Source organism: Botrytis deweyae (assembly GCF_014898535.1).
Source record: "Botrytis deweyae strain B1 chromosome Unknown BDEW_027, whole genome shotgun sequence".
NCBI lineage: Eukaryota > Fungi > Ascomycota > Leotiomycetes > Helotiales > Sclerotiniaceae > Botrytis > Botrytis deweyae.
This window is the reverse complement of record NW_024066234.1, coordinates 330,195-345,409: the sequence shown is the minus strand read 5'-3', so window position 1 is coordinate 345,409 and position 15,215 is coordinate 330,195. Positions and strand designations below refer to the sequence as shown.

Sequence of the window (15,215 nt, the reverse complement as noted above, 5' to 3'; positions counted from 1 at the left end):
ATTTTTAACATCCAAGGTAAGCTGTCGCAACTTCAGTTTTGCATGCGCAATCATTCCTGTCAAAGGCATCATATTCTCATGACACCTACATCTTCCTATCTGTCTTTTGTTTTTGTTTTCTTTTCTTCGGGCATCACATCTTACCTTCATAACATACGTTTGCTGCGGGATTCCCGTCAACGTTAATAACAATGCCCAGAGACGATCTTTCCATCGATTTTGTCCCCAAATACAAAAATAATATCAATATGCCGCAGATGGAGCAATTAGATACAGCGGGAGTTCTCGATGACTGGATCAACCGGGTCGCAAATTTACCCCACGAAATTGCTTTCAAGCAAGATGAGATAGGAGAAAAGGATAAAGCTATGCAAGAGTGCCTCTCTGTCATCGCAAAGCACGATGCTGCTCTTCAAAAATGGACCAAGGCGAACGGGGCAAACCAGCCCAACCCAAAAGAACCAACCTTGAACAAGATAATACTCGAGAATTATGAAAAAGCAGAGCGCCTGCAAGATGAAAAAATCAAGTTATGTCAGGATCTAGAAAGCCTTGTCGAGGGACACGTTCGACGACTGGACCAGCAAATCAAAACGCTACAAAATAAAGGAGAATTCCCAAAAGATCCAGATCTGCCTTCGCTACTAGACCCAAAACCAATCGACCGCTCCCGATTAGATACCCACGGCGGCACGAGACCACTTGGTGAAATCATAAACTCAGTCTCCTCCCCTCATGCACGACATCCAAGCAATTCCAGAATATCTGCGAACAGTAACCAACTTAATGGCGCGATGGCGTCTTCTGCTCCAGCAACACCCGCTGCCACTTTGCTTTTACAAAGGCAAACTCGGGAATCATCACTTGGCGCAATGAACAAGCGACCACGACTTACTGGAGGACTGGGTACCCTACCAACCGCCTCTAGTGGACTTGCTCGCCATTCATCAATGACTCCGGGTACTCCTCGTGGAGGTACACCATCTGCCGTACGCGGCGGTAGTGCTGGACCAAGAAATTCGCAGAAAAAGAAAGTGGCACCTCAGGGCAGCAGGCAAAGTGGCGCTCCACGCAAAGGTAAACCTGGAAAATCGGGTCTTAGTAGATTAAAGCGAGGACATAAAAACTCGCCGTCCTCTGCAAACGACAGTGAGCTGAGCGATGCGGAATCCGGCTCCATCGAAGAAGAAGAGAACACCGGACGTCAAAGCAAGGACGCTGATGGAGACGACGATATGGTTGATGTCGATGACGAAGAGGGTGGGGATGATAAGAAATACTGCATTTGTCACAATATCAGTTATGGAGACATGGTGGCATGCGATAACGAAGACTGTCCTTATGAATGGTTTCATTGGTCTTGTGTTGGCGTCAAGAGTGATCCCTTGGGCACCTGGATATGTCCAGTATGTACTCCTAAAATGCCTAAGAAAGCCTAAAAGCATTTGTTTGATAGGGGGAGGCGTTTTTGGGTCATCAAAGTGGAATCTAGGGGGCATTGGCAAATACAATCATCTACGGATAAAGCCATGGGTAAATGGCGTTAATAGCTAGAGGCAGCAGGCTAGCTCTGGGACTTATTCCTTGTTAATGATACTTTTCAACCAGCTAGTAAACTGATGAAAATAAACCACTTCAGAGGATTGAACATATTGGCCTTGCATTGCGTAGGGCACTTTTATAAAATACTACAATTCCATTTTTACATAGAATCAATGCTTGCTCGAGTGAAATTTTGGAACAATGAAACAATGTACCCCGCCATCAAATTCACATTATAATTTTCTTTCGCCGCCTTATTCTGCCCATCTACAATTTACCCCGCCAAAACATGGCCGTCGTTTCCCCAATCCTACAAAATCACTTCCATGTCACAACCTCATATCCGCTCTTTCCTCATTAACCTCGCCATTTATTGATTGGCAATCACGATGGAGTCTAAGTAAGTTTATCTGCGCTTTTTCCATTTTCATCTCTACTATCATTAATGCAAACATCAAACAAACCCTCATCACATCAACATTCCCCTCGCTTTTTTTCAATTTGTATATTAGTTCACGGGTACTTCTGATTGCTCTGACTCTCACTTCAATTGGCAACGAATCTCTGGGCTGCTACATTCACTAACACATAATCTCAAGAGCCGATCTTATCAATACTTCCACCATTCTTAGTGAAGTAAGCATTGGGGATTCGTCTATCGGGCCAGAGACAAAGACTAATAGAAGTAGGATCATTCATCTATCTTGGACATGGCAACCAGTTTCAAGCCCTCTGCATGGATGTCAAGCTGGGAGCTTTCAAAAGCTCGTGAAGAGCCAGTTGCTGTCATTGGCGTCAAAGACTTGCAATTGCAGGTCATGGCCGGAGCCGATGGGTGGACTGGAGATTGGGTTGAGACTACTTGTCCACAACAACCAGCTCTCATCTCGGTGTCCCTTGCTTTAAGACGACCTTTTAAGAAGGCATCTGAAGATGATGACATCGCAGGGGACACTATTCATTATGGCCTCATCAAATCAGCAATTATCGATGGTGTCAGGGCCTATCATGCAACAGGTATAACACCTGACTCTGCAAGCGAACTCTCTATGAATTCAATCTATTCATTCATCGTTTCTGTTCTTGTTAGGCGTAGAATTGCAGTAGGTAGAAACGTCAATTGGTCCTCAATCAGAATCATGCTTCCAAAATCATCTTTACGAGGAGCTGGTGCCAGTCTTACTACACAAACGATTTTCAAAGAACCCTCGTTAGAGGAACAGGAAGCAGGCGTCTTGCGCAGCATTGGTCATATCGGAGAAAGTAGTACCCTTCGACTGCATAACCTTACAGTTCCCACCATAATAGGCTTGTTGCCAAAAGAGCGCACCATGAAACAGAATGTGGTTGCAAATGTTGAGATCGATAGATGGGTTGGCCAGGGAGATCTTCATTGGGATATACAACAGATCGTTGTGAAGGTAGCCAGCATATTCCCCATCTTGCGCAACCCATTTACTAATTTCACTTGACAATATCTAGACGATAGAAGAATCGTCATTCCAAACTTTGGAGGCACTGGCAGAGCGCATAAGCAAAAACATCATTCGACATTCTTTGATTCCTACCATCATAAAGCAGGCCTCCACAAGAGATAATTGGGATGAGCTTGCTGATGATCATGAAGTCGTCCCATGGGAGGAAACGCTTGTACCCAAATTATGTCCAATTGTTAAGATCAAGCTGGAAAAGCCAAGTATATACATTGACACCACACCAGGTGTTGAAATGAACATGGACATTCGACCTTCATGTGACTCGCCATACTTTTCTTTGTGGGAAGGGTACAAGAGGTTGCGCTTATGTCCACGTCCACTCATAGGTACGCTCAAGGACTGGATTGCGCAGCAGCGCGAAGGATCAAAGAACGGAACATGGTCAAACGTAGTAGGTATTAATCGAAATTTGGATGTTCTCCAACCCGATCTCGCCAGGACGCCCCAAGATGCGGAAGAAATCACTGCTCAGCCAGGAGAGCGCCCAGGAAATCCAAAGGATGGAGAATAACCAAGGTTAGATCTGAACCAAAAGCTGGATGACTCACAAACTGACCCCTCCATATACAATGACACTGCGGAAGAGACCGTTGCTCTGCCTAAGGAATACCCGGAAACTCCAAAGCATGGAGAATCGTCAATTTTGAGAGACCTTGATCGAAAGCTCCAGACTTTGCAGAGGAACATTGCTCAACTTCGAAAAACTGCGCAAGATGTCATAGCTACCCCCAAAACAGTGGACAATAAAGAATCTTCAATGTTGGTAGAAATTGGCCAAAAGCTGGATGCCTTCAAATAGGGGGTCGTCGACGCCCAAAAAGTAATGCAGTAGTTCGTTGTTCGTTGTTCGCTAATTATCTTTTGCGTCTAAAAAGTTGTAGAGAGGGGGTAAGAAAAGGGTGCAGGTTAATGATGTTTTATCAACATGCTGTTTCAAGGAGTCAACCTTCATATTTTAGACCAGAGGATGATGAAAACGGGCTAGATGGAAAATGTATGAATTTAAGGGCGGTACTTTCTTTTCTTAGACAATCAGCATGCACGAGGTATTTTGGGTTGCATAGGTTCCTTTGCATCATGCCGAGGACTAGCATTGTATACATTGTTGTATGCATTATTGTATGTGTTAACATCTTGTTATAAATGGGATATTCAAAATTGAATTGCATTTCCTCTACAAGTTCTTGTACCCCTCGATTGCCATTGTGATTGTGAATATGAGTTCATAAACTAACCATGTGGCTTTGAAACGGATTTCTTCAAACAATTTTCTGGCGGCCATTGGTTGACCTGGTTTGATATCTAGCTTTTGACATATATTCATGACTCAATTTTGCGTTTATATTGATAACTCAAGAATAATAATCACAGGAAACAAAAACTCCAAAGTGATTGAATACAAATTATACATTCTCCTGTGTGTATATGGATAATTACTTCTACTAAAATATGCCCTAACGATAGCAAACAATACAGGATATCCGTCTCATCGACGAAGCTCCCAGAAAATAATATATGCGTGCGTATACGTATGGTATGGTATGGTAAGATATGATAAGACATGCATGTATGAGACGACTCCCTAAATCCGAATCCAAATACAGATGCAAACCAAGCACGCTCATTAATTGCCTAGACAGAGAGGATATTCCAAACAACGCCGGTCCATGCTTCCAAGCATCCATCCATCCATCCATCAATTTATATTTCCAACCGCCAGAACCAATTTTCCAAATAATATTACTGTGATAAAATAATCCAGAACTTATAATCGTTCCGGACTCTCCGCACCAGGCATCACTGTTTCTCTCGCAGCTTCTGCCTCCATTTCTAAGCCATCTCGCTTCAAGGTGTATGCTTTCCAACCCACAAATGCACAGAGGATGATTCCTACCACCAATGCTGAGCCCATCAACATACCGTTAATCGGTACTGGGTTTCCGTTGAAGACTTTGTGAAGGAGGGCATCTAATCCACTTTGACTGAAATTGAGAAGACCTGCCAAACAGATAATCAATCCGTAGACCGTTCCAAACGTACGGAATCCAAAGACCTTGGCTGAGTAATCGGATACGGCGGTGTAGTAGAAGGGACGGTAGAGGACGAAGAGAGAGATGTTCGCATAGGCGGCCCAGGAAAAGGGGAGCATGCCGAGAACGCCAATAGTGGTCGCGATGGTCACGAGGAGGGAGAGCACAAATGTGGTACTGGTATTGTCGAGAATGATGCCAATGAAAGGGATTGAGAGGACGCCTCCTAGTGGAAGAGCCAGATCGAAGAAAGTGTTGACATCGACGGCTTTGTTGTAAGAACCAAGGAGGTACTCGTACTGTGGACGAATGGTGGCGACGAAGAAATTGATCCGTGTCATTTGGATAACGGTAAATAGGGTAATAAGAACGAACCACGGAGACAGAATTTGTTGTACTACGGTTTTTCCGTGTAACACTCCCCATACGCCGGAGATTTTGTTCTTGCGCTCTTCTTGCTTGACTTGTTTACTGCCCGGCTTGGTGCCCAAAAGTTCGGTTATTTCCGAGACAATGGAATCACGACGTTGACGACGCTCTTCGCGAAGGAGAGCTGTAGTTTCGTCCATTTGATCGTCGAACAAATCGTCATCTTCGACCTGTTTAACCATTTCTCCCACTGTCTTGTACGATTGCGAAGGCATGACGAAAATTTGTGCGATGAGGATAAAAGCCGGAACGATCAGATAGATGAGGAAGAACTGTTTGATGTGGAAAGTTCCATCACTCCATTGATATATGATTCGATATACGAGGAAGAGCGCACTGGAGGTGTCAAAGGCACCTTGAAAATCATTAGGTCAAATGCGAAAGAAGAGGCAAAATAACAATTACTTACCAGTCAAAAGAGCCAAGATCAAACCAGAATGTTTGGGAAAGGTATTCGAAAGCTGATAAGAGGTGATCAAGAAGAAAGCTCCTCCCAGTGCCAACAACAAATATCCTGGAATAAATCCATCAAAGGGTAACTCATCAGCAAAAGCAAAGAGAGTAGCTCCAACCGCCAAGAAAATGCTTCCTATGATACCAGCTACCCTTGGACCAAAGTTATCCAAGATAGAGCCAATTGGTAAAGCTGCAACATTCGTACCGACCGCAGCAATGGTGAACATCAAGTTCAAATGTATCTCCTGCTCAAAGCAAGTTCGTACTCCCTCTTTCAATTCATCTTCTGTACAATATTCTCGATAAACACCTTCGCGGATAAGAACTGGTTTGAGCGCTGCATATCCAAAGACGATACCGGCAGCGAGGAGACAGTACACCACTGCAATTGCGACTTGTACTACAATTGAGCGTTCAATTAGTACATTTCCGCATCACGATTTTAAACCATCAGACGAGACGATGTAGAGATGAAGATTCGCAGTCCAACATTCCAATGCCGCATGCGCATCACGACCAACCAACATCCCCAAGAAAAACACTTACAAATTCGCTTCCCCTTCGAAACCTCAAACGCAGCCACCATTTCAATCTCCTCGACCACCTGCTCCTGCGGTTCCAAATCATCCCCCCAATTTCCCGGCAACGGACTAAAGCTCAATTTTCTCCTCTGCGAACCCGCCGGGGACCTGCCTCGTTCCGGCGACAGCGATTCAAACGACGTTACTCTCTGCGACAGCGACATGATGGTGGAATGTCTACCTCGTTCTCCGTCTCTGCGACAACACGCCGACTTTTATATTCCGCGAAAATCGCACCCTAAAGGAAAGAGAAACAGGCAGCGGTGACGCTATGAATACCTCGTGGTCCAATGGGTCTGAATCGTAAGTTCGTAGCTCGAGCTGTTTTGCGGGGTAGGAATGTTTTATATAATGGAAACTCAAAATTGTGGCGGGGGAAACGCAGCTCTGCAGCTCTGCAGACCTTCGAGTTAGCGGGTAGAAAGAGCGTGTGATTCGATTCACAAGTTGCTCTTATTAAAACCAATTGCGTCAGAAAAGTTAGTTTAATGCAACTCTAACTCTGGAAAATCAGAATGATGATTCAATTCAATCTTTCCAACACTTTTTCTTATTGTTACGAACAAAAAGCATACAATGAGTTATCGTACAAGTACATTTATAGTAAAGACATATGAATTTTTTTTCCATCCAAGAACAAGGTCCAACAAAATCTTTGCTTGCAACTTGCAAATAACCTGGCACTTTTCTATCAGCTTGGGTCCAATCTTTTGTCGACTAGGCCCTTTTAACCCTGTACTTGCATGCGCTGAGGGTCGTTCTACTGCATTAGCAGATTAGCTCGTGATATTTAAATATTCTCGGCGAGAATTCGAAATTATTGAGAAAATCACAAAGGCAACTCCATCGGATCCCTCCGAGGGTTACAGAGATAATATATCGATTGTATCAAACATCAAAAGTGGGAAAGACAACAGGAGTAGTGGAAGAAGAAGGCAATCAATCAATTTGCAAATCAATCTACAAAGTAAATGGATAAAGTGTTGTATTAGGATCTTTTTATTTTCATTTCACGCAATGTACTCAGCATAGCTTTCCACGACATAATACAGTACAATATTGAAAATATGAATTTGTCTGCCTCTCAAGCGATTGCTTACCCCTTCCCACTCCTTTTTCAATTCAAATATCCATTCCACATCATCCAGGCCTACATCGCCCATCGACCCCTTTACCCCAGTGCTTTCAAAACTCTCCTCCTCTCTCCAGATGATTATTGTACCAATATTAATTGCGCCAGCTTCAATCAAGGAAATTCGTCAAATAAGGTAAGGAACAACGCGCAATAAATGAACAACCAAACTCGCCATGGTATCTCCTTCCCATAGAAACAAGAACAGGAAAGCAAAATCCATCGTAAGCTTTCGACCACCCATCCCTCCTCCTCAAACACGCGGAAGAGACAGGCCACCCCCATGCCAGAAAACCTACCATCTATCCCTCATTTGCCCCTGAATACCGACTCTAGTATTGCATCCTACTAAGAGCCATGTGTACCGACGGGTGTGATGTCTCTGCTAGTTCGGCCAGTCTCTTTCTTGCTAAGCAAACTTCTTCCAAAACCTGAACGGGTCTTCGGACTCTCCGATCCATTCTCAGTAGAGCTCATAATAAAATTAGATTTTACCGTAATGTAGCCCGCACCACAACGGATTTGCTTTTCTTGCATTGTGCCAGTTTCATCTACGACGAGTGCTCCTTCGCCAAGATCGTCGTCTGAGCCAAAGGTGTTGTGTGCCTTGACAGACACTTGGAAGGTTGCATCTGCAGAAGTGGTGCATTTGAAGCTTTCTTTCTTCTCGTTGAAAAGTACGGTGCCGTTAGGCGATTTGATATGATCAGTCTTGTGAATGACTTTAGGCTTGGCACCCAGTGATTTAACATAGACCATAACGCTTGAAGAAGGTGGAAATCCAGATGCAGACACAATCGTGAAGTTTGCAATACCCACAGGTCCGCCTGAAGCACCAGGAGAACCGAACATGCCAGAGTGCCCCGAAGATGCTCCGAAAGACTTGGTTCGTGCATGATTCGGTTCTGATGGCGGTGTCTTTGGAGGCATGATTTCCGGAATTGGTGCTCCTGAGCCGGGGAGGGCACTTCCACGCTTTAATCCGCCACTTCCATTAGTAATAGGAGCGTCGTTATCTAACTCGGAACTAATGCTGCCATTCAGGTCGTCTTCATCCTTCTTCTTACTTTTGAAGCCGTGTCGAATAAAGGAAGCTCCTTTGCCAACACCATGTGCCGCAAAGCCAACACCCTTGATTGGAGCTCCTGCGACTCCAGTGACAATCTTTCCTGGCGTAGCAAATGTACCAGAGAATGTCGAACTTCCTTGTCTCGACCTAGTCACGTAGTCTGGGCGGAATAGCAAGCGCAGACGAATAGACCCCGATTTACCTTCCAAAGCTAAGCTCATTTCCTTGGGCTTGAATGGTTCCAAGAGATTTAGGTTAATCTCGGCCTTGCCAAGAAAGTCGGCCTTATCACCGAAGTCCCAATCCATGACGTTACAAATGAAATTCGCTGCTGTTCTTGAAGGTACATCGAGCTCGAAGAACTCATTCCAAGCTGGGTGTAAAGTCTTCTTCTGGACTTTAGTCTTGAACACCGAGTTGCCATTGAATTCAAACTTGCAGTATGGATCTGAGTACCCGTTGCGGTCTGCCGATGGAAGATCAGTAGCATCCAAAACATCTACTCGAAGTTTTCCCATGTTGTTGATACTCTCGCTTGGATCCAGATCCATCTTAACTGGGATGTACTTAAGTGAGACCTTGATATTACTAGTATGTCCGTCATCATCTCGAAGCTTGAGTCTATGGAATATGTTAGTACTTGTATAAAGTAGGGATCGTGAGAGAAAGGTAACCCTCAGAAATCGATGTTATTTTGCACTTACATGGTAGGATTGTTGAGGCATTGTTTTAGGGTAGCTAGTGTCTCCCCACTTAGGCGGGCAATAGTGGAGTCTTTCTTGTCATCCCCCTTACTCTGCTTTTCTCGAATACGTATGGTGATCTTGGAGAAATCTAGTTCACGAACAAAACAATCACCTATCTCATCCAAAGTCATTCTCTTCGATTTGATTGTGGAGGACGAGTATGACGGGAATGCCATATCATCAACGACAACTTCGACGTGAACATTGCTTCGGGTCAAGTCGCAGTCAATTATCTTAAAAATGATAAGACCAGATTCATACTTGAGTAATTCCTCGGGTGTGAGATGAATCTTAGGAAGTTGCTTTTCTTTCGTGGTCTCTTCTTGCTCCTGTTCACCTTCCGCAAGCTTTGCAGCCATCGCGGATTCGCTCGAAGATCGTGTAGGCTTTTCTGATTCGTCCCCATTTTCCACAACATCCTTGACGCCATTTTCCATACCAGTTATGCGACCTCTCTCTGAAGACTTTTTGCGGGCGGCCTCTTCTTTAGCTTCTTCCTCATCTTCGGGATCTGCGACGTTCAAACATGGATAGAATGCTACAGTATAATTGAGTGTTCCTCTGGGGGAGCCCTTTCCATGCATGCGCAATCCACCGGCTTGTGGTACTTTGTCATCATGTACAATGAATTCCCCATTCTCAAGTTGTTGAATGTAGTCGGCAGCCAAGATTTCGATCGATCCCAAAGTACGATCGCTGTTGATAGTCTCTTGATCCATAACTTCCAAAGTTAACTTCTCCCGGACACTGTGGACGGGGACGTATACAACTTCGTCGAAATCTGGGTTAAGGTTGTTTTGGAATGTAACTGTTCGGGCCTTTTCTATGCCAGACAAGAGGACCCTGACGTAAGGATCAGATTTACCCAGAGTTTCAAGGTTTCGAAGATCTCGCGCATTCTTAAAATGAAATCTCATGACACCGATAGGAGTAACGTAACCGCCAGTGCCTCCGCCCACGCCTTGCAACGCGATTGGTTTCCACTGAAGCGTCAACTTCGCTCTGCCAGAATTTGCTCCAGCGAGCGTGTACCACTCTTGACCCTTTTCCATCAAGTTCAGCATGTCATTGAGTTTGATCTGATATGTGCCAAGGATGGGATCGGTGCCGAGTTCTCGATCATCCTTAATGACAAGACCAAAAGTTGCACTCTTTCTATCAGTGATGAGAATTTCCTTAAATCCGTTGTCCCAAATAGGATTGTTCGTTCTCTTTAATTTCCTTGTGACATGAATTTCCTTGTTGTTTAGTAAAAGTACAGCGTAGGGGCTAAGCTGACCAATGAGACTCTTGGTACCATCGAGGTCTTTAGCTTGCTCGACACAGAAACGAGCAATACCGGTGTTAGACTCAGGAGGAGGTTCAGTCGTGCCATCTGCGAGAGTACGTCCTTCGAGGACGGGGAAGAAGCGTAGATCTGCAGATAGTAGGCCACGTGCCTTGCCATTTGCCATAACCTCAAGCTGTTCGTTCTCATATTCCGTAACCTCTTGCACCCTTTCCAATGGGAAAGTGGCAGTACCAAGTTCTTTGTCTTTTCGGTATTCGTTATAATCGAAAATAGCCATTGTGAGACTTTCGGTGAAAGAAGTAAGAATAACATATTTCGTCTCATTCCATTTAGGATTAGCGTTTTCCTTGATGATCTTGGTTTGTGCTAGAGCAGGACCATTGTTGATTGACAGGACAGTATATGGATCGGGGGTTCCAGCAAATTTGTCAGGATTCTTAAGCCCTTGAGCCCCATGGAGAGTGACAGCCAATACACCGATAGCCTGATCAACAGCTGACCCAGACAGCATTTTTGCGACTTCAATTGGGAACACATTAGGTGCGTACATGATTGGTCCGATATTCGCATGGATCTGTTCGAGAATAAAACTTTCAAGTCCAGGAATGAAATTGATGTCAAATCCAAGAGTTTCACCTCCAAGAGGTTTACACACATAATCGATTGCTTTTGAAAAGTCAGCCTAAATTTTCTACTAAGTGTACGCGACATATAGACAGTTGAAGTCTGAAGCTGCCCCCAAAGACTGGGACAGCTTTGTGTCCAGGCGAAACATGAAAATCTCGAGGACGTTCTAGCTTGCGGATAATAATGTATTGAAACACGAGCATTCATAGGATAGAAAAAAAAGATAACAAAACTTACTAGGCTTCTCAAGGAATGAAATTTCGATCTTTTCCACATGAGGAAATGGAATCTGAAGCTTGATCTTAACACGCATGAGGCCTGAGAAAGCCATATCCTCGACAATAACGTCTAGACCTTTACTGATCATTGCTTTTCCAATTCTGATTTCGAGGACAACTTTTGGGTTGACCTTATTCTTGATTTGGCGGGCAGTCATGTCTGCATGATCGTTTGGAGTGAAGCTGAACTTCCAGTCCATGAGTACAATATCATCTTCTGCTTTGGGATACGTCTTTACGTGCTCCAGGCGAGGTGGCTTTGTACCCAGAGTGAACGTTTTCATGCGAAGACTATCCAAAAAGGCCGGGGTTGCTGTACTTAAGACTTGATCAACGGAGTTAATGACTGTCTCGGCGAACACTGGCTGGAAAATTGGCCAAAACTTGACCATGAAGCTGTTCATCCATTCCAGACTTTCCGTATCTGTTTCAAGCTTGTTTTTGGCAAGCTCGCGATTGATATCGTCACGAAAGTTGCGTCTTACTCGACGTATCGAAGTCCTATAATATGTACCACAAATTGCCATGATAATGAATACCCAGCTAAGCCCTCCACCAAGCGTGGCCACAAACCATGACGAAAGACATGCAAATATGATGACGGCAGTATTTTGATACCAATCTGACATAAAATTAGTAAAATCCGCAAGCAGAAGGCAGCATTAAATTACCCCCATAAAATTTATCTTCAATCTTGCCCTCTATCCAAGTTTGATGGTCTAGAAGACTTTCTCCTTCTATAGATTCGCCAGAATCTCCAGAACCAAATCTGGGTGCCCAGCCAGCTCGTTCGATCCAGCGGGCATCCTCATCATCATCGACATATCCGTTTGCTACAGGCTGTTCTGATTGCTTGCTTCCCTTTGTTGGAGCTGCAAGAGCTCCGGCAGTAGAGGGAGGTGGTAGGTCGTAAGCTCCCGGTGAACCATCGTCAATATCCGTAGCGATTGCGACACCTTTCGATTTGTGCTCATGGTGAAATCCTTCTGGGATACGCTGCAAGAAATTTGACATTAGCAGATGACCAAGAATCCGAAAGACTATAACCTACAGCCCTAGCCTGTGCTGCCTTCTCCTCTGGACTCGCATCTGGGTCAAAGGAGAAAGCTGGCACGCCTGCCCTTTTACCCTCATTGACAATTTTCGCTTCAGCATCTGCTGCTGTCACTGAACTGTTAGGATCTTGTGCTGCCTCTACTGCACCCTGTGCTTTGAGCTCTCCCTCCAATCCCCTTGTTGTCGACATATTTGCTGTGGTTGTGCTGTCCCGGATCGATCAAGAAGGCCGAATTGCAAAGGTCACTTATAAAAGTGCCGACTTCAACCAGACAACGACGGGAGATGTCGTCGAAAAGAGTAGTCAGCAAATAAATAGAAGATAAAGTTTCTGATTGAGAAATACTCAAATATTGACTTCAGACTGATTTCGCAGGCAGAGGAAGTGAATGGAGCTATGGAAAAGGGCGGTGGTGATAGCGGGAGGCTAGAAGCTTATAGCTTCGGGAGAGGTAAGATAGGGAATGAATTAAATTAAATTGGCCAATCCGAACCACCTAAAGAATTGGGTAATTGGTGTTTAGTTTGAAAGTAAGACCATGGATATCAATTATCCAGAGCTTCAAATGGAGTCCCTTTTCCTCAAAAGTTGGGAAGAAGTGAAGGGGGGTGTTTTTTTATCTATGAGGATGATTGAGAGAGAAATGTAAAAGGGATTTGTAGCTGATCTTCCTTCACCCAGACGATTGGCGATGACGACAGACAAAGACCCAAAGGGTTTTAAGATGAGTAGGAAGTACCTAGGGCCTGGGGATTCACAGTCGATTTAATCAAACCAAGCCTTGATTTTTTATGATTTTTTATGGTTTGTTGACAGCTGTATGAACCTAGATAAATGATTGGGGGGGGGAGAGAGGGGGTTTCCTTGTTATTGATGTGCATTACACTTCTTGAGTTGTTTTCAGACATGTTTCCTTTTTTCATTAATCCCCAATCGTACAATATAACACAATATAAGAATAAATGCTCCAATGCTCCAATGCTCCAATGCTCCTCCTCACTTCACTTCTTATGGGTACCCGTAATATCATCTTCACACAGAGCACTCCGAACATCAAATGATACCCTTCCATTTTGCTAATCCTTGTGTACATCATTTCACTCGCAAGCAGCAAGCAGCAAGCATTATAATTTATCACGTCGCTTGCTGTAAAGTGGCCTCTTCTAAATTCTGAGCAAGTTCTGAGTCTGTTGGTCTTTCTCTGCCTCCTACTCTGTACCAACTCTGCACTGCTGCAGAGTCGAGAGTACCCAACTTATTACCTAGTGTGTGCCATGCTGCCATGGTCCTTGTAGCCCTAGCGATTTTCAGCAGTACAAGGAATATGTAAATGTGGAGGGGAGGGGAGGGTTATTCCAGGTTCCTTCTATATCCCCATTCGAATGTTCAACCCACCTAGTGCACCTGAGAGAAGGAAGTCTTTGCATTGCGGGTATTCAAGAAGAAATCAGCTGAATTTGAGTTGCTACAATACTTATCATCATTAAATCTGTGATTAAATGTGTAATGACTATTAGAAATCTCCCCTCCTCAAATGGGCTCCCTCGGTGTTCCCGTTACAATTTGGCTTGCTTGGACAATCTCCGCATGTATTGCAAACTGAATACAGTAAGGGACAAGACGGCTGGTGCAGTGGGATAGATAGTTGATTGAGCTGCAGATATTCGATATGCGAGATAGTGAGGAAGGCTTGTAAAATCGGGCTTGTGAACCAGTGACTGAGAGTGTTTGGGGTTCCAAGGTTCCAAGGTTGCCAAATTATTGGGACAATGTGTGGCTGGAGAAGCGTGGCATTAATAACTGGAAGGTACCTAGGTAAGGTAAGCTGGCGGGGTTAGATGGATATTTATGTACGATGAGATTGTGATGGAGATTGTGTGTGTTGGATGAATACTACCCAGGAGGTACCGAAACACGTGTGATTTGTTGTCGCTGTCGTTCTCATTGTCGCTGTCGTTGTTGTCTTGGTTAGAGAATTGAAACTTATGTACTGTGGAAAGAACACTCTCTGTGTTATATTACACTCACTGCAGTGTCAGACCTGTCCATGAATGAAATAGTTTCTATGAATCAATTGTGTCAGGTACAGTGTTGGTGAGGGCCATACTGGTAGGCGGAGACGATGAATCCCCATCCCAATGAATTATTAACAAGTCAAAGATCCTCATCATACGATGGATGTACGAAGCACTGAGGCAGGTACTCCGTACTCCGTACACATTCGTACCCACCGATGATCGTGTAAAGCTAAGGTTTCAGCGGATGGGTAACTTCACATAGGTAGGTACACAATCCGTCCAATACAGAGCAATATCGCATATCTATCGCATACTAGGTAGTCTGCAGGTGCAGGATGTTGGTGTCCACTGTCCAGTCCATTCATTCATTCGATTGACCTTCACCAATACTTCCCAACCTACCTAGGTACCTAGGTATCGTCCATTACCAATGCCCGTTGAATGCTTTCTTTCCTTCACCCGT

At 44.4% G+C, this 15,215-nt stretch overlaps 4 protein-coding genes across 4 annotated transcripts; 2 read left to right on the top strand and 2 right to left on the bottom strand.

The window, feature by feature from the left end:
* Nucleotides 1-191: 191 nt before the first annotated feature.
* Nucleotides 192-1,439, top strand: EAE98_009344 (uncharacterized protein; the record flags this gene model as incomplete). Its single annotated transcript, XM_038956965.1, has 1 exon — nt 192-1,439. The coding sequence occupies one exon, from the start codon at nt 192-194 to the stop codon at nt 1,437-1,439; it is 1,248 nt and encodes a 415-aa protein (XP_038806732.1).
* A 492-nt stretch (nt 1,440-1,931) lies between these two features.
* Nucleotides 1,932-3,549, top strand: EAE98_009343 (uncharacterized protein; the record flags this gene model as incomplete). Its single annotated transcript, XM_038956964.1, has 4 exons — nt 1,932-1,942; nt 2,142-2,178; nt 2,232-2,963; nt 3,025-3,549. 4 exons carry the CDS (start codon nt 1,932-1,934, stop codon nt 3,547-3,549), a joined length of 1,305 nt encoding a protein of 434 aa, XP_038806731.1.
* A 1,254-nt stretch (nt 3,550-4,803) lies between these two features.
* Nucleotides 4,804-6,698, bottom strand: EAE98_009342 (uncharacterized protein; the record flags this gene model as incomplete). Its single annotated transcript, XM_038956963.1, has 3 exons — nt 4,804-5,852; nt 5,907-6,353; nt 6,500-6,698. The coding sequence occupies 3 exons, from the start codon at nt 6,696-6,698 to the stop codon at nt 4,804-4,806; spliced, it is 1,695 nt and encodes a 564-aa protein (XP_038806730.1).
* An 804-nt stretch (nt 6,699-7,502) lies between these two features.
* On the bottom strand, nt 7,503-13,588 carry EAE98_009341 (uncharacterized protein). The gene is made up of 5 exons (XM_038956962.1): nt 12,729-13,588; nt 12,349-12,673; nt 11,637-12,299; nt 9,440-11,438; nt 7,503-9,356 (listed from the first exon to the last, which is right to left on the bottom strand). Exons 1-5 carry the CDS (start codon nt 12,921-12,923, stop codon nt 8,015-8,017), a joined length of 4,524 nt encoding a protein of 1,507 aa, XP_038806729.1. The 5' UTR covers nt 12,924-13,588; the 3' UTR covers nt 7,503-8,014.
* Nucleotides 13,589-15,215: the final 1,627 nt, after the last annotated feature.

What these genes read in the sequence shown, in the direction of transcription:
- EAE98_009341 (XM_038956962.1), bottom strand. Translation starts at nt 12,923, where the DNA reads ATGTCGACAACAAGGGGATTGGAGGGAGAGCTCAAAGCACAGGGTGCA. An exon ending in AGGCAGCACAGGCTAGGGCT is followed by an intron (nt 12,674 to 12,728) that starts GTAGGTTATAGT and finishes AATTTCTTGCAG; the next exon opens with CGTATCCCAGAAGGATTTCA. An exon ending in TGCCTCAACAATCCTACCAT is followed by an intron (nt 9,357 to 9,439) that starts GTAAGTGCAAAA and finishes CATATTCCATAG; the next exon opens with ACTCAAGCTTCGAGATGATG.